The sequence below is a fragment of the Phocoena sinus genome, chromosome 21 (genome assembly GCF_008692025.1).
Source record: "Phocoena sinus isolate mPhoSin1 chromosome 21, mPhoSin1.pri, whole genome shotgun sequence".
In the NCBI taxonomy this organism is placed as follows: domain Eukaryota; kingdom Metazoa; phylum Chordata; class Mammalia; order Artiodactyla; family Phocoenidae; genus Phocoena; species Phocoena sinus.
The window spans coordinates 31,417,215-31,444,714 of record NC_045783.1 but is presented as its reverse complement, the minus strand read 5'-3'; the positions used below and the strand labels follow the sequence as shown (position 1 = coordinate 31,444,714).

Here is a 27,500-nt window from a genome sequence, read left to right as displayed (position 1 = left end):
CCCAGACCAGGGCTCGAACCCGTGTCCCCTGCATTAGCAGGCAGATTCTCAACCACTGCGCCACCAGGGAAGCCCCAAACCAAATATTTTTTCATGTAAATACATTGCATTTATACAATTCTTTAATATTTTTATATTCTTAAAAAAGTTTTAAAAATCAAATATTTTCCATTTTCCATTTTCTCAAAAATCTGTTTCAAAGATATTGTCCTTAATAGAAGGTAAGATTCTTCTTCATTTAAAATTTTCCAAATGTTTCCAATTTTTCACGTTTATGTGAATAGCTATGTATTTATAAATATTCCCATTATAGAAATAACATAGAATATATGGAGTAAAAGTTGAAGCTGTGGTTATACCCCACAGATTCTCCAGGGGTAATCACTGTGTATATTTCAGTGTTTAATGTTCCAAAGTCCAATATCACTATATGAGTGGATGTGTGTGTATATATTCTTTCATGAAAAGTAAACCAGGATGCAAGCCCAGACATGTTTATCAAGACTTATTATGAGCAATCAGTTTAATTTATAACAAGGTAACTGTGCCATTTTTATTATTTCTCTGATTACTAGTGCGTTTGAACATGAATTTGCATTTTGTACAATTTTATTTATGAATTAAATAATCATCACACAGTTTTCACCATTTTGCATAGGGATTTTTGTTTGTTTTCCTCTTTTCCTTTTAAATAGTAGGAGCAGCTTTTTTATAATCTCCAATTACCTTTTTTCTCTTCTATATGTTGATAACATTTCTTTGCAGTCTATTGTTGATCTTATCAGTGGTGTCTGTCATTTTCTGTAATTTGTAACATTCTTCTTCCTTTGTGACTATGTCTCATCACCAAGACCTCCATTATGCCAAGACTATAAAATATTATCAATACTTTTATTTTATTGCTTTTTAAAACTTATAGATTTTTTTTTCTGAAATGTATTCCTCTATATTTTGTGGAGTATTTACTCCAGTATTTATTACTGGTCACCTTATTTGTGAATACAGGAACAAATAAATGTACACACCTGCATGTGTGTGGGTCGGTGCAAAAACAGAGCTTCCACTTGTGTAAAATGGGGGATATTTATGAAGATATAGGTGTGAATGCCATTCTGCCAAAAACTACCTGGAACACATCTGAGTTGCAAAAGTTGGATTTATTACTAGTTTCCGGAAAGGAAAACACACACCATGGGGAACTGTATATACCTCAGTGAAAGGATCTAATTATAGGATCTGGGCTCCTTTTAGGTGATTTGGGGAGGGTTTAAGAAAATCTAGACTTTGCTAGACTAGATACTGTCAGAAACCAGGGGTTCATCTATAGTTGGGTATTTTAATAATTCTTATCTAGACGAAGAAAGACTGTACTGATGCTAGGGTTGAAATTGGTAAAGGAATTACTCCTATTAGCCAGGAAAGGATGGTGTTTGGTCATTATTGTGACTTGGACAATTTTCAGGTTTTACCGTCCTCAGACATAAAGTGAATGCCCTTGCTTAAAGAGTGGCCTTGCATTTTTTCCTTCATCCATTATGGTTACAGATGTTGACCTTGTATACAATTGTTTATTTTCAAAAGGAGAATACTGCAGCCTGTCTGTGAATGCCAGGCCAGCTCTTAGCAACACAGAGGCCCAGCTGATAATAGGTCAGATCCTACATGTCAAGGCTTGTTTCTCCCTTACTCATACGGAATGGTTCGGATTTATAGATAAACCCTTATGACATTAACTATTTCCACCCTGGAAATAAAATGTCATATATCTATATAACTTTTTTTTTTTTTTTTTTTTTTTTTTGGGGTACGTGGGCCTCTCACTGTTGTGGCCTCTCCCATTGCGGAGCGCAAGCTCAGCGGCCATGGCTCACGGGCCCAGCCGCTCCGCGGCATATGGGATCTTCCCGAACCGGGGCACGAACCCGTGTCCCCTGCATCGGCAGGCGGACTCTCAACCACTGCGCCACCAGGGAAGCCCTCTATATAACTTTTACATATTTAGAGAGTTAAATCAATTGGTAGATATAAATGCTGATATATAAATAGATAGAGATGTATAGATGGCCCAGTACCACAGTGAATGAAATTAAACAGCCTTGCAGTATGTTCTGATATTTTGTAATGCAAAATTACCCCCAAGTCAACTCTTTTTCTAAAAAGTTCCCTTGTAGTTATCTACAAGAATCTAAAAGAAAACAAACAAATGTACATAAAACAGACACATACTCACAGATACAGAGAACAAACTAGTGGTCACCAGCTGGGAAAAGGAAGGGGAGGAGGGGCAAGATAGGGGGATTAAGAGATACAAACTACTAGGTATAAAATAAATAAGCAACAAGGATATATTGCATAGCATAAAGAAATATAGCCATTATTTTTTAATAACTTTAAATGGAGTACAATTTATAAAAATACTGAAAAATCAAAAAGTCCTTTTGTATTCTTCCTTAGTGCTCGTTCAGAAAAACTTTTGAATAAACCTTCCAAGTAACTTTATTCCTAATGGGGTATTCTAAATATATACCAGAGTCAATCTTCACCCGCTCACACACATCCTATGTTATTATAAAGATAATTACATTATACATGCATTCATTCAATCAGTAAGTATTTGTTGAGTATGGAGTATACATCAGACACTCTTCTATGTGCTGGTGATGCAGCAATAATCAAGCCATGGACTATCTGTTCACTTTGTTATCTTGTTGCTGTTGTTCTTTTGCCAATACCACCTGGTGTGTGTGTGTGTGTGTGTGTGTGTGTGTGTGTGTGTATTTAATTTGCTATGGACGATTACTGTTGCAAATTATTAAAATATTCATGCACTTGGTTAATTTTTATTTCTAGATGAAATTTAGGATCTGCTTTTGCAGAAGAGTGGTTCAATTTGGGTTAAAAGGGGCATGTTGATGGGGATTTAATAAAGAATGAATTGGATGTAGTTTGACTTTAAAAGAAATAGCTATCTATTTATTCCAATTTCCATGTGTCTTTCAGTTTTGTTAAATCATTTATACCTTTGAAGTACTGGAAAGAACTTATTAACTTTATTCCTATTTGTTACATAGTTTTTATTTTTTTAAGAGTGTAGTAAACTTGCCTTTTTAATTTCATTCTCTATTTATTGACTTCGGATTTATAGATAAACCCTTATGACATTAACTATTTCCACCCTGGAAATAAAATGTCATATATCTATATAACTATTTTTTTTTTTTGTGGTACGTGGGCCTACTACGTGGAATACTACTGTATTCCAAGCGCAACATTTTTCTTTATTGTCAAATATAACAGATCTACTTCTAATGATTCATTATTATGTATTAAATTTCTTATAAATTACTGGTAGAAAGTTTCTTCAAATTAATGATATTAAGCTTTATTCTGAAGCACGTTTTTGAGGAAGGAGTATTTAGTGTTATAGATTCTTCCTCAATTACTTGTGATAAGGATATGTTTTTTCTTTGTTTAGTATAATAATCACATGAATACATTAATTTATTAGCATTCTTCAGAATAAACCTCGTTTGGGCATATTTTTCTTTTGATTATACTTGTGGATTTACCTGTTAATATTTATCATAGGAAACTTGCATCTATGTTTGTTACACTAGATCATAGTGTGTGTTCGTGTGTGTGACTCTGTGATGCTGAATTCTTCTTTACTACTAAAATTAGCTGAAAATTGTATGTTTATTATCTTCCAACTAGTTCAAATCAGACACTGTCCACATGTGGTTGGTAGACCTCGGGAGGTCTCTAAGATATTTTTAGTGGGTCTATAAGGTCAAAAAGTTTCTTAATAGTAATTAGACTTTATTTGCCTTTTATATTGTGCTGACATTTGCACTGATCGGGTAAAAGCAATAGTGGATAAAACTGCTGGTGCTCTAGTTTGAATCAAAGCTAGTGGTCATTATATTATTCACCGTTATGCACTCTAAAAAAAAACAGTTTCATTTAAGAATGCCTTTGGTAAAGCTGTAAAAAATTACTAATTTGCTAAATTTTTTTTTTTTTTTTTTTTCCGGTACGCGGGCCTCTCACTGTTGTGGCCTCTCCCGTTGCGGAGCACAGGCTCCGGACGCGCAGGCTCAGCGGCCATGGCTCACGGGCCCAGCCGCCCCGCGGCATGTGGGATCTTCGCGGACCGGGGCACGAACCCGTGTCCCCTGCATCTGCAGGCGGACTCTCAACCACTGCGCCACCAGGGAAGCCCTAATTTGCTAAATTTTAACATTTGAATACTCCCCTAATATTGTGACAAATGGAGAGCATGCATAAGCTCTTTTCATGCATAACCACAATATCTTCTCAATTACTACAGATTCTCAAGGAAAACACTGATGTGATTGTTTGAATTACAGACTGAATAGTCACATTTACCATAGAAAACAAGTTTTTATACGAAAGAACAACTTACAGACAAACCATGGTTATTCAGGCTTGGGTATTTGGCAGACGTGTTCTTAAAAGTGAATGAGGTATGCCTGTTACTTCAAGGAAAACAACTGAATTTGAATCTTTCAAGTGAAAATTAGAATTTTGGAAAACTTTTATCCATCGACAGAGACTTTATTTTCCCATTACTTTTCTGACGATATTAGTGATGATATTAATGAATATAAGATTATAGTATTTCATAATGAAATATGTCAACATTTAGAAACTGCATAATTCAGTGAACCAAATGACCAACACATGATGTTACAAAAATATACATGTGTAAAAGGTCCACTTGAATTGTAATATAGACCAATGGGCTTTAGTGTAACGGGGTATAAATAATCCACTAATTTTGGTTTCAGATTTAACAATGCAACTAACCTTTTAGAAATTTTCACTTTTCAAGTTTGGTGTAGTAACAAAGTAGACTATGCACAGTTTTCTGAAAAGTTATTAAAATTCCCTTCCATTTTATAACTATATACTTGTTTCAGGATGGATTGGGACTGCATCTGGAGATGATGAATTTGGAGAGAAATCACAATCTCATCAATATCGATTCCTCCAATCTTAAAATATGGCATATTCTTGAATTTATTAAATACTTCCATGATTTCTCTTAGCAATACTTTGCAGTTTTCTATTTAGTGGTCTTGTACATATTTTATTAGATACATTCTTAAACATTTTCTGTTTCTTGGTGCTATTGTAAATGGTGTTATTTTAAAATTTCCTTTACTAATTTATTGCTGATATAAAGAAGTCTTTCGACTTTTATGAATTACGTAACCAGTGACCTTGGTAAATACACTTATATGTGCAAATTATAATTTATTTGTAGATTATTTGGGGTTTTCATTGTACCCAATCATATTATTATTAATGATAGTTAAATTTCTTCACTTCCAATTGTTATATTTTCTTAATTAATGTTAGTCTTGATTTTTTTCTTTACTAGTGTTAGTAGAGGCTTATCCATTTTATTTATTTAATTAATTAATTAAATTTATTTATAACAAGAACTTGCATTTGGTTGTAGGACGTTTGGATACAGAATCTATACTGACCATGAAGGTGTTATGGGTATTCTGATGTCAGCAGTGTTAGCACAGCTAACCAATCATTCTCTAATGATCTTGGTTTTCATTACATTTCATTTTCATGTAGTTCAAATTACTGTCTACTTTCCCTACTGATTTCTTCATCCAGGTTATATTCTCCTTCCTGATTTCTATCCTGGTAGTTTCAGGCATTTATACTTGTCCTTTCCTATTCTTGTAGCTTATACTCCACATATTGGGGAACCAATGTGAGGATCTGTCAGCTTCTAAGTATGTCACCTCAGTGGGTCACTAAAGAACAAGCAACATGACCACAGGTTAGAATAATGAACCTATTGGATCTACTGTTAAGATGGATTTTTCAAAGATGCCAGGTATCACCTGGATTCTCTGTAGGCCTACGCTACTCATGATAGCAGTTTGGGTCCTCTTATGTGAGTCTGTTAAGTAAAGGTTCTCTATTCCCCATTCCCCAGTGAACAGCTACCCCAAATGGCTGGAGGTCACTTTGGAGGGGAATAATTGAGGAAATTGCTACTGTATATCCTTACTTGGGCATTGTAGGATCTCACCCTCAACTTGAACGATGAGCTCTGGCTCTCAGACTGGCTTGGGTCCAGAAATTTAGCAAGGGATTGTGAATTTCCATTAGTAGTAACTGGCACCAGTCCTTTGCTCATCTCTTCTTAATTTTCAGTTACATACATCAAGGGATATCATCATTGACTACCCAGATTTCTCTCTTTTTTTAAATATAAATTTATTTTTTACTTATTTATTTTTGGCTGTGTTGGGTCTTCGCTGCTGCACGCAGGCTTTCTCTAGCTGCGGCGAGCGGGGGCTACTCTTCGTTGCAGTGTGTGGGCTTCTCGTTGTGGTGGCTTCTCTTGTTGTGGAGCACACGCTCTAAGTGCACAGGCTTCAGCAGTTGCGGCACACGGGCTTCAGCGGTTGTGGCTCGCGGGCTCTAGAGCACAGGCTCAAGAGTTGTGGCGCACAGGCTTAGTTGCTCCATGCCATGTGGGATCTTCCGGTACCAGGGATCGAATCCATGTCCCCTGCATTGGCAGGCGGAGTCTTAACCACTGCGCCACCAGGGAAGTCCTTACCCAGATCTCTCTTAATCACAGCCACTTGGCCTCTGCTATTCTGGAATTCAAGCATCCCTAGTGACACTGGGTGCCCAACTCCATGATGGTACTTCCAAACATCGACCCTAGTCTATAGAAGAAAGCTACCACTGAGATCTTCAACCACATCAGGATCTCCTCAGAAGTGCATTTCCTCATTGCTTTAGTGAAAGGAGTGTACTCTGGGCCATCCGGATAATTAGGTGCTAGATTTTGTAGTATCCTTGTGTTCTATTAAAATATGGCCACAACTCTGAACTTTTGGTCCCTTCTGTATTACTCCGTTAAGGTTGTTCTGGCATATCAACCTCATTTATTGTAGGCCAGATTGTTTCCCATCTTCAAGGTTCCATCCAGTGGCGAATCAAGGCTGGCCCCAGGTTACCTTGCCAAGGTATTAAACCCTGATTCACTAGACAGCATCCTCCTTTTCCAGGCTTATACTTTAATATCTTGGGGTCAACATCCTTAACATCCATCCCCGGCATGTTCTCCATGTTCTTGTCCACACATACTAGCAAATTCTACGATTTAAAAAAAAATAACTTTATTCCAATAGCAGAGGGTATGTCTTCACTTGGGCTGCGTTTAGACTTGAGACTAGTTAGTGGTCTAGTACCAAAAGGGAAGGCAGGGACAGATCTTGAGAAGAACAGGCATCATCTTGTGAGACATCCGTCTCATCTAAGTCTCTCTGGTCCGCAGGCAATGTGATGCTGTTCTGCCCCACCACGGGGAGAGCAGTAACTTCACAGCCCAGGGGGTTCTGAGGGATTTGGAGGTGTTAAGTTTCTCCAGTGCATCTATTCCAACGTGCCAAGCCCAGAAATGAGTACATGAGTACATATTACTATCTGGCCAGCATGAAATCCACTTTCAGAATCCTATCTTGAGTGTCTACTTCCTGGGACAATTTCTGGTCCAGCTAATGTGGTTTGAGTTTCTCCAGAGACAGACTGTGAAACAGAGATGCATATGAGTAATTTATTTGAAAGGCGTATTAGTTCCCTACTGATGCTGTAACAAATGACCACAGAGGTAGTGACTTAGAACAACCCAAGTTAATTTTCTCATACTTCCTGTAGCTCAGAACTTCAGACAGGTAAACTAGGTCAGGTCCTCTGCTTACAGTCTCACAAGGGTAAAACCAAGATGTGGGAAAAAGCTTCCTGTTTCTTTGGTGGCTGTCAGCCAAGGGCTTGTCTTTTCTCCAAGAAACTATCAGCGTTTCTTCTTGTGCTTCCATGTGTCTTCATCCAGCAGTAGCGGCTTGAGTCCCTCTCACTTTCCAAGGCTACTTGAGCCCCCTTCTGCCACACCTCTCTGACTTCACCTGGAGAACATTCTCTGTTTCTAAGGGCTCATGTGATTAGCCAGGACCCACCCAGATAATCCAGGATAATGTCCCCTCTTTAATGTCCACACCCTTAATTAGTTCTGCATATTACCTTCTGCCATGTAATATGCATATCCACAAATTCCAGGGCTTCGAGTGAGGACGTATTTGAAGGTCCATTCTGCCAACCACCAAAGCGCTGGTATAGGATGTTAGGGAAGGGAAGCAAGCCAGTACGAGTGGGTTTGTGAACTGTTTGCTGCTCCTGTAAGATAAAGCTAAATCCCACAAGTACCTCTGGGAAATGACACAGAATAGGGGACAGCAAACATTTTCTGTAAAGGATGAAATAGCAAATAGTTTCAGTTTTGCTGAAATGCTGTGCCGTATGGTCTCTGTTGCAACTATTCAACTCTGCTGTTGTAGCACAAAAACAGTCATAAGCAATATGCAAACATATGGGTGTGGCTGCGTTCCAGTTAAGTAACATTTACAAAAATAAGTGGCAGCTGAATTTGGCCCACTGGCTATGGTTTGTAGAACTTTGATGTAAAGCATGCCTCAGAAAATTTCCTCCTAAGGGGCAAGGAATCTGGGACATTTATTTACCATCATAATTATCTGAGGGCCGATCGATAGTCCTGAGTACGTTAAGTCCTCCCTGATAACTGGCTGAGTATTCTACTCTACTGAGGCCAGAGGAAGCACTGCAAAAGAAAGTATCAGATACTTGAAGCAAAAACACTCTACAGGAACAGTCAATGCCAAGGAAATACTGGTAGAGCATTGACAGCATCTGCTGTAAGCGTTAATCTGCCTACAGCCTGCAGTTGTGGAAATTCACAATGTGTAGATTTAGCCCTAGATTATGTTGCTTCATTTTATCCTTCATTAAATGTAACTAGAGTATTTGGCAAGTAATTGGCACATATTTAGGGGTAGGTGAATGCAAGATGAGCACAGTACTATGTATTTATCAAGAAAACTAAGATGACATTGGAAAATCTGAGATAGTTAGAAAACATGTATACATATATAGAGAGACACACACACACATACATGTATGTATAAACTTTAGGAAATGGTACATGATTAAGAGAATGTGTAGGGATTTAAAGCTATGTAAACAGGTAGTGGTTAGCTATTTTTGTAGGTGGATAAAAAATTCATATAACTGCTGGGGGAGTAATCATGAAGAATTTTTTTTTATTTAAATAGGGGGAATTATTAAATATTACAAAATAATGATATACTAAATATGTGGTCCTATCACTTGAAAATAGTGTGCATTGAACATTCGGTTGATGGAACTATAGTAGATTACACGTTTATATTTAGAATGAGTAAACAGAACAAATTTTGATCATCCTGAAACTGGGAAATGCAGGAATGTTTGAGAAAAATGAAGAAACACCCATTATAATGATTAGACATCCTTTCAACCATAAGAGACAGAAAAAAGTTGGACCAAATTCAGAAGTTTGTAGAGAAAACAGAGACTGAGGTCATATGATTTGGCTAAAAGGGAATGCATTTAGTCCATATATTCAAAATCTCTCTGCTGGTATAATTGTGAACGGTGTCTTCAAACCAAGGTTTCATGACTCATCTGTTTTCTCAGCTGACGAGGTGCGGGGAAATGATTCATACATCTTAATTTATCCTCATTTTCACATCTTAATTCTACTGAAGACTTAGTTGCATATATCATTCCATATATGCCATGACCACTTACTGGAAACGTTAAGAAATTGTGTTCAGATTTCAGTCTTAATTACTCACCTGTTCACCGTCACAGTCACATTCTTCCTGAGGTTCCAAAATCCCATTACCACACACCGACTGATTTTGATATAATGGTTTCAGTTTTGAAAAGTTCTGAAGACACTGACCCTCAAATGTTGAAACAAAATATCTATAGTCACGCATGCTGCAGTTGCTAAACATCTTTATACCACTGGAAACCCTAAAAGGAAATAACAGTCCTCAGGTTAAGTAAACCTAGCTAATAAAACCACATCTAAACAATGCTCCATGTATAATGATACGGATTGCAAGATGGCTCAAACGAAAAACTTGTACCTTGGTGGAGACAAAGTCAAACATGATTAATTTATCATTGCCTATCTTTAACATTAAAAAAATAAGCATTGAAAATGTATCTTTACAGGAAAGCAATAAGGTATAATGGTTAAATCTATCTATCACCTATCTATCTACCTACCTATCATCACCTATCTTTCTCCTTACCTAATATGCTCTTCTCTTACATATTGAAAGCTTCCTTCCCTTATTTCCATTAAATATTTGCTCAAATGTCACCTTCTAGAGAGGTCTACCTTGACATTATCTGAAATTGTGTTCCCTCCCATATTCTCCTTCCAATTTCAATATTTATTATTCTATGTAGTAGTTTCACATCATGTAAAAATAAGATTTTTTGTTTGTATCTTTTAATATATTTTCACATGACCTAAATTTTACACTAAAATATAAGTCCCTTGAAGTTTTATATTTTCATGTTCATTTCCAGTGGGCTGTCTAGTAGCTATGTCTAACAGATGTCCAATAAACATTTCAAATACGCGAGGTACAGTATTGAACTACTATTCTTCCCCACCAAGTCTGCTCCATCCACTGTTCTCAGTTGCTGGCAACTCCATTCTTCTGGTAGCTCAGGTTGATAACATGGGTGTGACCCTGGACTTTCTGCACTAATACACACACACACACACACACACACACACACACACGAATATAACACATCCAATTAACAATTTTTATATGGATTACATGTTGAAATGATAATATTTCAGATAGACTGGGTTAAATAAAATAATTTATTAAGATACATCACTAATTAATTTTATCTGCTTAAAACAATTTTTTTTTTTTTTTTTTTTTTTTTTTTGCGGTACGCGGGTCTCTCACTGTTGTGACCTCTCCCGTTGCGGAGCACAGGCTCCGGACGTGCAGGCTCAGCGGCCATGGCTCACGGGCCCAGCCGCTCCGCGGCATGTGGGATCCTCCCGGACCGGGGCACGAACCCGTGTCCACTGCATCGGCAGGCGAACTCTCAACCACTGCGCCACCAGGGAAGCCCTAAAACAATTTTTAATGTAGCTACTCTAAACTTTACAGCTCTCCATGTGGCTCACATTTCATTTCTGTTGCACAGTGCCACTCTACGCAATCATGTCTGAAATAATCATGCCTGAACAGCTATATCTGAGATGACAGAAGTCCTGGGTTGTCTCCTGAGCCTTCGAGGAAGGAAATATATAATTGCCAAGGTTTCAGAGTTGGTAGTGTCTGAGAAAAAAAGTGAAATGCTTTAGCCTTTACTGGCACAGCCATTTGTAATGGGATAAATAAGGGAAACTGGGAGGAATATCACAAGCAATAATAGTATTTAAGCAAACTTCTCTATTACTTTTAACTACATTGTTTGTTTTTTTAAAAGGAACATTTATTTATTTTTGGCTGCATCGGGTCTTTGTTGCTGTGCGCGGGCATTCTCTAGTTGCAGCGAGTGGGGGGCTAATCTTCGTGGCGGTGTGTGGGCGTCTCATTGCGGTGGCTTCTCTTGTTGCGGAGCACGGGCTCTAGGCAGGCATGCGGGCTTCAGCAGCTGTGGCTCGCAGGCTCAGTAGTTGTGGCGCATGAGCTTAGCTGCTCTGCGGCATGTGGGATCTTCCCAGACCGGGGATCAAACCCGTGTACCCTGTGTTGGCAGGCGGATTCTTAATCACTGCGCCACCAGGGAAGTCCCAACTACATTGTTTTAATCGGCATCTGTGCCATTCTGCTTCTGTAGGCCACTCTCATGCAAAAAGCTACAAACGCTGAGCACTGACATCCTTTTACACAAAATTAGTTTAAAAATACACAGGAACTCAGAGGTTATTTTCTACTTGGACCACATGTTTTCTGAGTGACAATTAAAAGTATTAGTTAGAACTTGGAACTTTTATTTAAGGTGGGTACAAAACAATTTAATTTTAAAAATCTTTGCTTAAAAGATGGCCATGGGGGGCTTCCCTGGTAGCGCAGTGGTTGGGAGTCCGCCTGCCGATGCAGGGGACGTGGGTTTGTGCCCCGGTCCGGGAGGATCCCATGTACCGCGGAGCAGCTGGGCCCGTGAGCCATGGCCGCTGAGCCTGCACATCCGGAGCCTGTGCTCCGCAACGGGAGAGGCCGCAACAGTGAGAGTCCCGCGTACCACAAAAAAAAAAAGATGGCCATGGGAAGGAAGAAATGCAAGTGATATATATATATATATATATACACACACACACACATACATATATAATAGACACAAGGCATTTGAAACAAATATTAAATAATTGGCTTTTTGGGGGGAAGACTACCTCTGGGTCTAAAGACAGCTATAAAATAAGTTGGGCTAAGGCAGCTGCCTTGAAATACTTTGATTTCTTATCCAAAGTTCCAGTTGTGGGGTAGGAAGAAAATTGAAATAATTATTTCAGGAGAGCGCAGCACCCTCTGCAGGCCTGACTGTCTCTGACCCCACGGGCATTAACTTGGCAAAGTATCAACTATCCGCTTTCCTTTACATAGGCGCTTCGGTAGCTGTTGGAATGAATCTTAAATTTGTAATTACAAAATATGTCTTCAGCATGTCCAACAATCCTATCACTTTCCTAAGTCATTTCTAAGTTCCAGTCTCCAAGATAAGTGTTTCACGTCTTCTATCAAAACTTCCCATCAGAATAAACCAGATTCCCTACATCTTTACACCTCCATTAACCAGATTCCCTACGTCTCTATCTGTTTTCTCTCTTAATGTTCTATCACAGTAACTGAATTTATCCTCTCCTCTCTAATTTCCTCCATGATTTTGCTCTTAACTATTCATATGTCCAAAATCATCATCTTTTCTTCCTCTTCTCTTCATCTTGATCAATCTATAGATAATATGTCATGTCTCCCATTAATAAAATCCCTCCTTTGATTATAAATCCACCTCATAACCCCAAAAGGTTGCCTGTATCCTTCATCTCCATCCTATTGCCCCCCACAGAGTTTATCAGGTTCCTTAAAAAGAATCTAAAATATTGATTGGGATTGCACTGAATTTATAAACCTCTTCTGAAAAAATTTTATAATAGGTCATCTATTTTCTTAGTGCTGGTATACACATACTTGTACACATAGTAATGGTTTTCAAGATTGACCACCCTGATGAATTTTTTGATGTTGTTGTTGTTCTGACTGTGTACTGGTTCTGTGGCCTCTACGTAGGTAGTCAAGCATAATAACTGCAAAGAAGGACAATTATTTTCCTCTTCAAATCTTTTCTTCTTTTTTCTCCCCCTCAAAATAATAGCCAAAGCTACTAGTACTACGTTATATTGTTAAGGGCGATTTTGCCTTGAGCAACAGATACAACAGGAACAAAAACAACAACAGTATCTATGTGAATTCTATATTTCATAGTCTTCATAAATCTTTAAAGTTTCCCTCTAATTCCCTTGAGTGAATATTTCATTATCATGGGGTTTACCGCTTTCTGGAGTCTTATATCATGTGAACAAATTCATTAGTGTGATATCTCTTCAAGCACAGCATTCCTTCCTAATTTTTGTTTTTTTGTTTTTTGTTTTTTCCGTTACGTGGGCCTCTCACCGTTGTGGCCTCCCCCGTCGCGGGGCACAGGCTCCGGATGCGCAGGCTCAGCGGCCATGGCTCACGGGCCCAGCCGCTCCGCGGCACGTGGGATCCTCCCAGACCGGGGCACGAACCCGCGTCCCCTGCATCGGCAGGCGGACTCCCAACCACTGCGCCACCAGGGAAGCCCCCCTTCCTAATTTTTGACGTGGGATTGAGTATAAAAAATAAATTCATCATGTCTTGTAAACAACCTCACAAATATATGTGTGAAATAAATTCAAAAGAAAAAACAAGGCTTACACTGCTTCATGATTCATTATGCACATAGCGCTTGGACAGGAACATTTATGGATGTCATCATATGTTAATCCTATTTTAAGGCCAAGCAGTTGAGCTATAATAACGGAAAATCCCTCCAATGTTATTGCACCTGGATACTAAGATAAAGAAGGTTGAAGAGAAAACCATCATATAAGAAGAAAACAAAAGCAAGTAACACATCAAAACAGTTTTGCTCCTATAAAATTTTATATTTTAATACCTTTTCATGTTGACCATATTTTATTTTGATAAAATAGTTAATTTATTAAGAAGCATGATATAAAGTAAAATGTAATTAAACTACCAATATCCTCTGGTGTAAAATTAGGCATGCCCAGATTCTATAGCCTTAAGCACACATAGTGTTTCTGATGTAACCAATATAAAACACATTTATTTAACTTTCTTATTAAATCAATTCATTCAATTAACAATTATTAATTCAGTATACACGTGTCAGGCACTATGATAAAAGATAAGAATATAGTGGCATGCATGAAAGAAAGGACTTTGTCCACACTTGCAGTTATATTACAAAAGTGGAGAAAGAAAATTAGTAGGAAATTAATAACGAACTCCCCAAATATAGAGAGATCATGAAAAGTGCTCTGAAGAAATGGAGTGCTCTAATAGAGAATTCTGAGGAGGGGTATAAGATACAGATAAGATACTTAGGAAAATCTGTTTGTGGAATTGATGTTTAGGCCAAGATAGAAAGTTTGGAAAATGACCCAGCCTCATTAATAGCGTTAGGGAGCTTGTATGGGAACCTGTTCAAAGGCTGTAGTATAATGAGTGAAGTGAAGGAATGACAGAACGGAAGTTCGAGACATAGGCAAGGCCATGGTAAAGAAATTTGAAGTGAGATGTTACCAAAAAAAGATTGGTGGTAGTGCAGAGTGGCATTTCATATGATTTAACCTGGATAAATAAACTGTGATACTTTTCTCATATTTTTAATCATTACAAGAAAAATTCTTAGAACTTCTCTAATTTTTCTACATCAATAAAAATACATAGTGAGTAAAACTGAATTAATACCTAAAAGAAAAAATATTGTGTGTACGTATGTACATGTGTGTGAATGAAAACATAGAATATTATCTAGCAACATGGAAAAATGACTTAGTAGGTACCCTCTCTTGAAAAAAAGGGAAAATCCCAGTGTCAGAATTTGAAAGGAGGCTAAAGACAAATCAGAACATGAGAGATGATATCTGGCTAACCACCAGGTTTTAGGGCAAGATGTAGGAACCAGAAGCTGGACTTTTAATGCCAACACAGAGAAAGGAGAAACAGTCTTATACTTTCATATTTATAGAGTTGAAAACAAATCTCCCGTATAAAGCCATGCTACAGAATAAAATAAGCCCTTAATTATACTGTGCAGGAAGAGAAGGTAGATTACACACAAAAATTAATAACAGGAATAAAAAAGATGACATCAGTAAAGATCCTCAGATTCAAAAGAGCTATGAGGTGCAAAAGAATGAAATTGGAAACTTGTCGTATACCACTTACAAAAATTTACTTGAAATGGATTAAAGACTTAAACATAAGACCTGAAACTGTAAAAGTTTTAGAAGAAAACATATGGCAAAAGCTGTTTGATATTGGTCCTGGAAATGATTTTATTGGATTTCACATCAAAAGCATAGGCAACAAAAGCAGAAATAAATAAGTGGGACAACATCAAACGAAAATATGTCTACACAGCAAAGGAAACAATCAACAAAATGAAAAAGCAACCTATGGAAATGGAGAAAATACTTGCAAACCGTATACCTGATGAGGTGATTTTAAAAATATATAAGGAGCTCATAGAACTCAACAGCCAAAAAGCCCCAAATAACTCAATTAAAACTTGGACAAAGGGCCTGAACAGACACTTTTTTCCCCCAAATAATACATATGAATGGCCATCAAGTATATGAAAAATGCTCAACATCACTATTCGTCAGAGAGATACAAATCAAAACCGCAGTGAGATATCACCTTCTACGAGATAGGACAGGTAATATCAAAAAGAGATAATGAATGAGGACGTGGAGAAAAGGCAGCCCTGGTGCACTGTTGGTGGAAATGTAAGCTGATACAGTCATTGTGGAGAATAGTATGCAGTCCTCAAAAAATTGAAAACATATCATATGAGCCAGCAGTGCCACTTCTGGGCATATACGCAAAGAAAACGAGACCCCTTTCTGAACTCCCATGTTCACGGCAGCATTATTCTCAATAGCCCAGGCTTGGAAAGAACCTGCATGTTCACCAGTGAATGAATGGGTAACGAAAACGTGGTAGGTATACAGTGGAATGTTAGTCAGTTATAGAAAAGAAGGAAGTCCTGACATTTGTGACAACATAGATGACCTTGAGGGCATTATGCGGAGTGAACTAAGTCAGACAGAGAATGACAAACACCCCATGATTTCATATGTGGGATCTAAAACAAACAAACAGAAAACGAAACGGAAACAGACTCACAGATACAGAGAACAAACTGGTTAGCAGAGGTGGGGACTGCTGGTGAGATGGATGAAATTCATGAAGGCGATTAAAAGGTGCTGACGGAGAAAGACAAATACTGTATGGGATCACTTACATGTGGAATCTAAAACAAAAAAAAAGATGAAAACCACTGACCTCACAAAAACAGAGAGAATGGTGGTCCCTAGGAGCTGGGGAATTAGGGAAATGGGAAGAAGTTGGCAAAAGGTTACAAACTCTCAGTTATAAGATGGATGAATGAGTCCTGAGGATCTAATGTACAGCATGGCGACTATAGTTACTAATACTGTATTATATACTTGAAATTTGTTAAGAGAGTGGATCAAAAGTACTCTCATAAATAAAAAAGGTAAACTATGTGAGGTGATGGATATATTAATTAATTTTGAGAATCATAAATAACTTACATCAAATTATCACGCTGTACACTTTAATTATATTAGTATTTTATTTGTCAATTATACCTCAGTAAAGCTGGGGGAGGGGGGCAGGAAGAGCTGTGGTGTGTTGTACACGTGTGTGCACACAAATACAGGAAAATCATAGAGAAGAAAAATGAATATTGGACAGTTTCAGTAGAGACTTGGAATCTATAGTATAGAATCTAATAGATACTTCAGGTCATGAAGAAATTGGAGCCTGCCGGGCATTAACAGAAGCTTGCAGCATTGGTCAGAAGTCCATGCTCAAAGGAAACTAACTCTAGAAAGAGACAGTTTTTGTGACGTTTAGACTCAGGCCAGGTGTAATAGACATGGCATATGGGTTCACAGGGAACTCATGGAAAAAATGTTTACTATTTCTGGCCTGGAAAATATAAATTGTGAATACGAGGAGGATGATGACTGTGAAATGCACAAGCAGAAAGCTTCAGAAAGAAGACCCTCCAAATTCTGACCCCCACGTTTCTGGCTGATTTTTGAGACACTCATACATGGAACAGCCTCAACACAACTGAAGAACTCAGCTGAGGCTAGAGCTGTTGTTCATGATGAAGAGCTGCTGTTCTAAATTTAACCAAGAGCACTGCGTGACTAAACAAGCAAACACAAAATCAACCCTCATCAGAGAAAAGCAGCAGAATCCAGACTCCCTATGAACGTTACAATGTTCAAGGTAACAAAGAATATCATTGAAAAGGCCATGAAAACTGAATTGGGGTGTGAACAATGGCCCATAAAACTGATCCAGGATGTGTATTTTAGAAAATAAACTGTCTTCTGAAATGGAAGATTTAAAGAGAAATCAGTGTCTCCTGATATAATTCTCAGAAATATCCTGAATACAGTCCAAAATTACTCATCATACAAAGAACCAGGAATATCTCCACTGTAATCAGAAAAGACCATCAACAGAGAGCAAAACCAAGATGGTTCATACAATGCATTCTGCAACAAGGATTTTAAAGTAACTACCATAAAAATGCTCCAACAAGCTATTACAAAAACTGTTAAAAGAAATTAAAAAACAGAAAATCTCATCAAAGAAATAGATAATATAAAAAGAACCAAATGAAAGTTTCAGAACAGAAAAATACAATAATAAAAAAATAAATAAAACCTCAATAAATGAACTTAGTAACAAAATGGAGGTGTCAAAAGGGAGAATCAGTAAACTTAAAGATTGATTAGGGGCTTCCCTGGTGGTGCAGTAGTTGAGAATCCGCCTCCCAGTGCAGGGGACACAGGTTTGAACCCTGGTCCAGGAAGATCCCACATGCCGCGGAGCAACTAAGCCCGTGCACCACCACTACAGAGCCTGTGCTCTAGAGCCCACGAGCCACAACTACTGAAGCCTGTGTGACACAACTACTGAAGCCCACACGTCTAGAGCCCATGGTCTGCAACAAGAGAAGCCACTGCAATGAGAAGTCCGTGCACCACAACAAAGAGTAGCCCCCGCTCGCCGCAACTAGAGAAAGCCTGCGTGCAGCAATGAAGACCCAAAGCAGCCAAAAATCATACATAAATTTATATATAAAAAAACATTGATTAGTATAAATTATCCAATCTGAAAACAGAGAGAAAATAGTTTTTTTAAAAAATTAACAGAAATACAGGAGCAGTGGGACAATAACAAAAAAATCTAACATTAACATCGTTAGCGGCCCAGAAGAGGAGAAAAAGTGCATTGCTGAAAAATACTTGAAGGAAAAAAGGCTGAAAATCTCCCAAATTTGGCAAAAGACACAAATCTACATATTTAATAGATTCACAAAACTTCTGACAATAAACTCAAAGTAGTCCATGGCCAGACAGATCATAATTACATGGCTAGAGAAAAATTTTAAATGCCTTGAAATCAGCCGAAGGAAAACAACATATTGCTTATTCAGGAACAATGATTACTATGACAGAGGATTTCTCATCAGAAATAATGTGGGACAGAGGATGTAGGACAATATTTTCAAAGTGCTGCAAATGATTTTTATCCTGCAAAAATATCCTTGAAGAATAAAGAAGAAGTGAACACATTCTAAAATGAAGGGAAATTCAGAGACTATGTTCCAATAGCCCTGCTTCAGAGCTGTAACATCTGTAGTGAAGAAAGAGGGACAGAAGGGATATTTATATGTGAAGATATAATAGACTATTCTTCTTCATTTGACATTTTTTTTAAAAATTATGTTTCAGGGTTAAAAACAAAAATTATAATTTAGTGTGACATACTTCTCAATGTACTGAAAAGTAACATTTCAGCAAATTATATCATAAAATTCCCTGTTTTATGATTATATACATGATTTGGGACCTAAAATATGGTGTTAACATTTCTATATTCTACTTGAAATGGTAAAATGCTGGTACACAAACTTGTGTGTATGTGATCGTTTGTGTGTGTAATCATACTACAGAAAACATGAAAAATGCTTTACAAAGAGAAATATTGAAAAACACTAAAAATCAGAGATTGATCGTTTCTGTAAAGAGACAGGACATATTTGTATACTATATAGTGTCTGTCACAACTATAATTCTGATGTTTTATCAGGAAAGTAGTCATAGACATTAGGTAAATGAATGGATATAGCTGTGTTCCTATAGAACTTTATTTACAATATATGTGGTAGGCCAGATTTGGCTGATGGGTCACATTTGCTTATGTCTATGATGAATAAATCAAAATAGAATACTAAAAATTGTTCTAGTATCCCAAATAAAAACTGGAAATGCCAACGGAGGACCACAAAAAACAAAAAGATAAAACAGAAAACATATACTAAGTTGACAGACTGAAATACAAACATATCAACAATTAGATTCAATGCAAACTGTCTAAACATACTGATTAAAAGCCACAGATTTGCAAAATGTAGGAAAAACCACATGTTCCAGCTATATGCTGTTTACAAGAAACTCACATAAGATATAAAGATGAAAGTAGTTAAGAAAAAAGATTTAGTATGTAAACATTTATCACAAGAAAGTTGGAAAGGCTACATTAATAACAGGTGAAGTTAACTTCAGAGCAAAAATTATCATGGACAAAGGATATTATATAATAAAAGGTTTGATTTGCCAATAAAATATAATAATCTTAAATGTTTGGGTACCAAACATAAGAGCTGCAAAATATATGGAGCTAAAATGAATACAACTGAGAGAATAAATACACACATACATAATTTAGTTGGAGACTTCAACAACTCTCACAACTGAGAGAAGCACTAGACAACTGGATATTGTTTAGAAGACATGAAAAATACTATCATACTACAATACCTATAAACTACTCAACTGCAGCATGATATACATCTTGTGAGTTTTGCAACATATGTAGCTTAAAGCAAGGTGTTTATGGACTTCAGTGATTGCAAGGTTTGTACCCATGACATGAAGTAGCACAATTTAACACTCTGGGAAAAGTTAAGTCAATCACTCAAGGCTGGGAAAAAGAGAACCCAAAGAGAGCAGATGAAATAATTCCTGGAAATCACACAGAACTGGGAATAATTGCTGGGCACATCAGCCAGAATAGAAACATTCATAATTCATGGGGCTTTAGATAGAGGGACTTAGAAGTCTACTGTCTCCTGATTAGTCTGGAACAAATTCACTCTGTATGAAATGCCTCCTGCTGCCACCTGAGAATATTTGAAAGAATGTCTGGACAGGACCAAACTCTTTCCAAGTAACTTGACTGTGTCCTAGGATAGGAAAAATAACACACACACACGCACACACACACACACACACATGCACATAAATATGCAGCAACCAGCAAGGTATAATTCAAAGTAGGAAACCAAATAAAATGTATAAAGCAGTATATATCAGTGAAAAGGGCCAAGTAGGTAGCTCCAAGGACCTACCTGCTGCTCCACAAAAATACTGAAAATTTGAGGAACAAATCGTCAGCATCGAATTTGTCAGAACTCTAGAAAATAGTAAAAGATTTACAGCAATCAAGTGAATGCTGAAACTAGAAAAAGGCAACTTGAGAATTTATAACTTGTATTTTAAAACACTACTGGAATATTAGGTTAAAATATTTATTAAGATTTTTTTTTATAGACAACTTAAAAATAGTAGGAAAGCACTGTGGCATTTTCACTTCCTCTAATCCTGCCCCAATCTCCAGCATGAATTTATTTCTGGGCCCTTCATTCTGTTCCATTTGTCTATATAGCTGTTTTTATACCAGTACTATACTGCTTGGATTACTTAAGCTTTGTAACATATTTTGAAATCAGAAAATGTGATGCTTCCAGCTTTGTTCTTCTTGCTCAAGATTTCTTTGGCTGTCCCGAGTCTTTTGTGATTACACATGAATTTTAGGACTGTTGTTTTCTATTTCTGTAGATAATGCCATTGAGATTTTCATAAGGATTCACTGAATTTGCAGCTCACTTGGGATAATATGGACATTTTAACAGTATCAATTCTTCCAATCAGTGGATATGGATGTCTTTTCATTTATCTGTGTCTTCTTTAATTTCTTTCATTTGTGTTTTAGAACTTTTCACCTCTCTGGTTAAAGTTATTCCTAAGTATTTGATTGTTCTTGATGCTATTGTGAATGAGATTGGTTTATTAATTTCCTTTTTTCAGATAGTTCATTGCGTATAAAAACATGACTCTTTTTTTTTTTTTTTATGGTACGTGGGCCTCTCACCACTGTGGCCTCTCCCATTGCAGAGCACAGGCTCCGGACGCGCAGGCTCAGCAGCCATGGCTCACGGGCCCAGCCGCCCCGCGGCATGTGGGATCTTCCCGGACCGGGGCACGAACCCGTGTCCCCTGCATCGGCAGGTGGACTCTCAACCACTGCGCCACCAGGGAAGCCCAACATGTCTCATTTTTGTATATTGATTTGTTTCTGCAAGTTTACTGAATTTGTTTATTAGTTTTAAGAGTTTTGTTATTGTTGTTTAATATTTAGGACTTTCACACATATGACCATGGCATTTACAAACATAGATAATTTTACTTCTTTTCCAATTTGGATGTCTTTTCTTTCTTTTTTTTTCTTTCTTTCTTTCTCTCTCTCTGTTTTGTTTGTTTGTTGGGGTTTTTTTTGTCTAATTGCTCTGGCTAGGACCTCCAGTACCATGTTGAATAGAAGTGGTGAGAGCTGGTATCCCTGCCTTGTACCAGATCTTAGATGGAAAGCTTTCAGTTTTTCCCCATTAATTATGATGTTCCCTGTGGGCTCTTCATACATGTCCTTCATTGGATTGAAGTAATTTTCTTCTACTTTTGGAAATTTGTTGAGAGGTTTCATCATGAATGGATGTTAAAATCTGTCAAATGCTTTTTCTGATTCTATCGAGATGATCATGTGAATTTTCTCTATAATTTTGTTGTCATGGTGTATCACATTGAATGCTTTGCATATGTTGAACCTATGTTAAACATATGTTGCATCCCAGGAATAAATCCCTCTTGGTCATAGTGTATAATACTTTTAATATGCTAAATTTGGTTTGCTACTATTTTGTGGAGGATTTTTGCAGTTATGTTTACCAGGGATATTGGTCGTAGTTTTTTTTTTCCTGTGGCATCTTTGACTTTGGTGTCACGGTGATGCTGGTCCCATAAAATGGGTTTGGAAGTGTTCCTTCATTTATTTTTGCAAGATTTTCAGAAGGAATGGTATAAATTCTTCCTTGAATTCTTGATAGAAATATCCAATGAAGCGATCTTGTCCTGGACTTTTCTTTATTAGGAGGTTTTGGATTACTATACTAATTCAACCCCTTATTTGTTATTGGACCGTTCAGTCTTTCTGTTTCTTCTTGATTCACTGTTGTTAGGTTGTATGTCTCCAGGAATTTATCCATTTCTTCCAGGTCATCTGATTTGTAGGCATAAAATCATTCCTAATACTCCTTTATTATCCTTTTTATTTATCAGACATCCATTGTAATGCCTCCTCTTTCATTTCTGATTTCATCCATTTGAGTCTTTTTTTTGCTTAGTTTAGATAAGGGTTTGTCAATTGTGTTTGTCTTTTAAAAAAATCAACTAGATTTGTCAAAATTTTCTATTGTTTTTCTACCCTCTATTTAATTTATTTCTGCTCTAAGCAAAGTCTTCAGAAAAACAGAAATGGAGAAAATATAACTCATTTTATGTAGTCATTATTACCCTGATATCAAATCCAGAAATAGTCAATATCAGAAAAGATAACTAAATTTCAATGTAACTCATCAACTTAAAGGCAAATTTTCTTAAAATGTTACCAACTCAAAAGGCAACAATAAATTAAAAAAAGACAATGCAGGAATGCAAAGCAGGTTCAACAACTGAAAATCGGTCAATAATATACTCACCATATTAACAGACTAAAGAATAAAAATCATATGTGTTTCAATAAATGTAGAAAAAGGCATTTGACAAAATTTAACATCAATTTCTGGAAGAACAAACAAACAAAAAACACTAAGCACGTGGGAATCAAAAGGAGCTTCCAGGGCTTCCCTGGTGGCGCAGTGGTTGAGAGTCCGCCTGCCGATGCAGGGGACACGGGTTCGTGCCCCGGTCCGGGAAGATCCCACATGCCGCGGAGCGGCTGGGCCCGTAAGCCATGGCCGCTGAGCCTGCGCGTCCAGAGCCTGTGCTCCGCAATGGGAGAGGCCACAATAGTGAGAGGCCCGCGTATCGCAAAAAAAAAAAAAAAAAAAAAAAAGGAGCTTCCATAACCTGATAAAGGACATCTACCAAAAAACCTATGACTAACATTGTACAAAATGGTGAAAGACAATGCACTTCCTCAAAGATTGGGAAGAAAGCAAGGATTAGGACTCTCACCATTTCTACTCAACAACATAATGGGGATTCTACCTGGTGGAATAAGTCAAGAAAAAGAAAAAGCATGCATGTTGAAATGAAATAAATAAAATTATCTCTATTCTCAGATGAACTAATTATCTACACAGAGAATTCCAGTCTATCAAACAGCTCATATAACTAACTGTCTTTCCCAGCCTACAGAGGGTAGTCACCACAGGAAGCATAGATAAAAGTTGGGTGAGTTTGATGGACATCATAAATATATTCCAATAGCTCCATGTTTATAAGACAATGAATTCCTTTCTCTTCATTACACCAAGTTCACAGCAAATAGATGACCACTGATCACACATGTCAGTCAATCAATAAAATGATTAAATCCAATCCCAAATGTTTGAGCTGGTACCTCAAATCCAAAATCTCAAGTACTTTCACCTATATTAATAAATTTAGTATGAATCAAATACAATTCTGTTCTTCTTTGTTTAGAACCATTAATATCTATTCCTTCGATTGTTCCCCATTTCTTTGGTTTATAAACTGTTGCCTTCCAGGGAAGCCCTCCCAACTTTTATTTTTAATCAGTGAACATAAGGGCTGACGGGAATAGAGCAGGGGTCAGTAAACTATGGTCCAGAGACCAGGTCTGACTTGTGACCTGTTTTGGTAAAGTCTGCAAGTAGGAATGTTTTTTTAAGTCTTTTAAATAGTTGAAAAAAATCAAAAGAAGAACACTATTTGGTGGCAAATGAAAATTATATGAGACTCAAGTTTTAGTAGTGATACATTAAGCTTTAATGAAACATGGTCTTGCTCATTAATCTGTACCTGTCTACACTGACTCTTGCACGGATCACATGGCCTGCAAAGCTGAAAACATTTACTATCTGGCCCTTTACTTACAGTTTGCTAATCCTTAAGATAGAACTTGAAGTGACTGTATCATTATAAGGCATCCAACTCATATAATGTCATTAGAGGATCTCTAAGCAAGAGAAGCTAGAAGGCTCACCTCACCAGGCAGATGAGGATCAGCTACTACAGAAAAATCCTTAGACAGATTTGGGGTTTTAGAATTATCAGATTCATCTTGCTTGGTTCATCCAATGTTACCATCCCAAATCTAAAGTCTCACTCCTTTCCAATTAATACGCTAATTATAAAATAACAGATCTGGTGCCACCTTGCATTTTTAATTCTGCAACATGAACAATTAATTTGGGGTGTGATTCTCAGCCATATTTGCCTAGTAGTTACAAGAAAAAAAGAGATTATTTTAAAGCCACCACAGGATCCAAGAAGAATTTAATAAAAGCAAATGAGTAACAGGTAACAAACAAATTATTGTTGAAGCAACAGAGGATGATGAGGCGACTCTGAGACTAGAAAAGCAGAATGTTGCTACCAACGCCAAGACTGGTTGGATGTATGAATGAGGAACTGTCATTAGAATTCATAAACAAGTGCTGATAAGCAGGAGGAAAAAGCACAGAGGGAGGGGATGTTTCACACGACCAGGAAGCAATGGTTCTGGGGCACTGCTCCAGGCAGGGCCAGAATGTAAAGACACTATGACACTTCCCTTCCTCTCTCCAATCATCCACACTTGCTGAACATACCCAAAAGCCAGAAGCCAAAGAAGTCCAGGGAATATATTGTTCTTATGATGTAATCAGAGCAGGTAATAAGCAGAAAATGGATCTGAGAGCACCTAGTGAGGGACTGATCCACAATATAAGTATTAAGAAATATTAGAGGATGTAGAAATAAAAGAAAAAATTTAAATAAGAGGAAAAAAATAGATGATGAATCAAAATGCTCTCATATATAATTAACCAAGTTCCAGAGAGGAAAGGGAAAGAAAAAGATTAGCAAATAAATAATATTGATATAATAAAATTTCTCAGGTCAGACGTAAATTAGTATCCAGATTGAAAGGGCATCAATATAACAAGCATATTGGATGATAAAAGATACCTCGCGGGCTTCCCTGGTGGCCCAGTGGTTGAGAGTCCGCCTGCCGATGCAGGGGACGCGGGTTCGTGCCCCGGTCTGGGAAATTCCCACATGCCGAGGAGCGGCTGGGCCTGTGAGCCATGGCCGCTGAGCCTGCGCGTCTGGAGCCTGTGCTCCGCAACGGGAGAGGCCACAACAGTGAGAGGCCCGCGTACCGCAAAATAAATAAATAAACAATTTAAAAAAAAAAAAAAAAGATACCTCGCAATGATAAAAAGATCTTAAATGTTTCTGCAGAGAAAACAAGCAGACCACATACAAATAAGTGAGACTAAGAATGGTGTTAAATTTCTAAAGAGAAAGTAAAAGGAGAGGACGTTTAAAATTTCAAGGTGCAATTATTTCAAAACCAAAATTAACCAATCTTTTAAAATAGCTACATTTTCTTTCTTTCTTTCTTTCTTTTTTTTTTTTTTTTTTTTGCTATATGCGGGCCTCTCACTGCTGTGACGCGCAGGCCCAGCGGCCATGGCCCACGGGCCCAGCCACTACGCGGCTCATGGGATCTTCCCGGACCGGGGCACGAACCCACGTCCCCTGAATCGGCAGGCGGACTCTCAACCACTGCGCCACCAGGGAAGCCCTAAAATTGCTACATTTTCAATGACGCAACTCCCAAACAAGTTACTACCCACCTACTTTTTCAGTAAATTATAGGAGTGTGTATTCTAACCAAAATGAGTAAGCAAGCCAGGAAAGAATACACATTTTCCAAAGGAGACAAGACAGAAGATTCTTAAACAGCTATGGAAAAAGTCCAACGTAGATTGGTTTAAAAAAAAAAGATACATCTATAGAGTTAAAAAAAAAAAAAAGGAATTTCTGAATCATGTAGGAAAGTGGAGGCAATTTATAACTTAATTAAAGAATTTGGACAAAAACAGTATGATGTAACTACTAATTTGGGAAGAACCAAAAGTTATGCAATAAAGGCGACAATCTCAGTTCATTATTTGCCTCATCAGAGAATTAAACACAATTCTAATAATCTGTATAATTATAGAGAGGAAGAATAGAAGAGGCAGAATGTAGAAATGATGAGCTATTAGGATGTTAAATTCTGACTTCAACATAAGAAGTCAATAGATAATGCCTAAATTTGAATACTCAAGAAATTTAATGGGCATATTATTTAGAAATATTGAGTAAAAGAATGAACAAACTATTCCTACACATACAAACATGAATAACTATCAGACGTAATTTTGAGCAAATATGTGGCAGACACACACAAGAACACACACTCTATTATATCATTTACAGACAGCTCAAAGAAAGATCAAATTAACCAGTGATTAAGTGTCAGGATAGTGGTTTTCTTCGGTATGCATAGAAAGTGAGAGGAAGCATGATTCTTCTGAAGTGTTGATAAGATTTTATTTCTTGATCTCTGGGATGTTTATACCTATGTATTGACTTGGCCAAAATTAATTGTGCTATACACTTATGACTTGTGCAATGTTCTCTATATATGATGTACTTCAATAAAACTTTCATTTGAAAGGAAATAGACATTAAATTATATGCCAGGAGGGAGAGGTTGACAAAAAAAGGGGAAAGAGGATTCAAGGAGTATAGACTATGCAAAGGACTGATTTAGTTGTTTTCAGTACGTCTTGTAAAACGATTTTTATTCATAATATGTGTGTTACTTGATAAAAATTTTGCAAGAAAAAATAATAGAGTAGAGTTATATGTTTCAACATGTATACATCTTTTAACAAGCTATTCAAAATAGTTCTGAAATGATACATAAAGAAAAATGCTGAACAATAATATATAGCTAATGGATACATATATTTGTAACAAT

At 37.2% G+C, this 27,500-nt stretch overlaps 1 protein-coding gene across 1 annotated transcript in view; it reads right to left on the bottom strand.

The window, feature by feature from the left end:
- LOC116746624 (disintegrin and metalloproteinase domain-containing protein 18-like) overlaps positions 1-27,500 on the bottom strand; it is an 87,370-nt gene that overhangs the window by 39,979 nt on the left and 19,891 nt on the right. Inside the window, exons 12-13 of the mRNA XM_032618127.1 lie at positions 13,911-14,047; positions 9,759-9,942 (exon numbers count right to left, since the gene is read on the bottom strand). Of these exons, the coding sequence (XP_032474018.1) occupies positions 9,759-9,942; positions 13,911-14,047 (321 nt within the window). The remainder of the gene's footprint in view (positions 1-9,758; positions 9,943-13,910; positions 14,048-27,500) is intronic.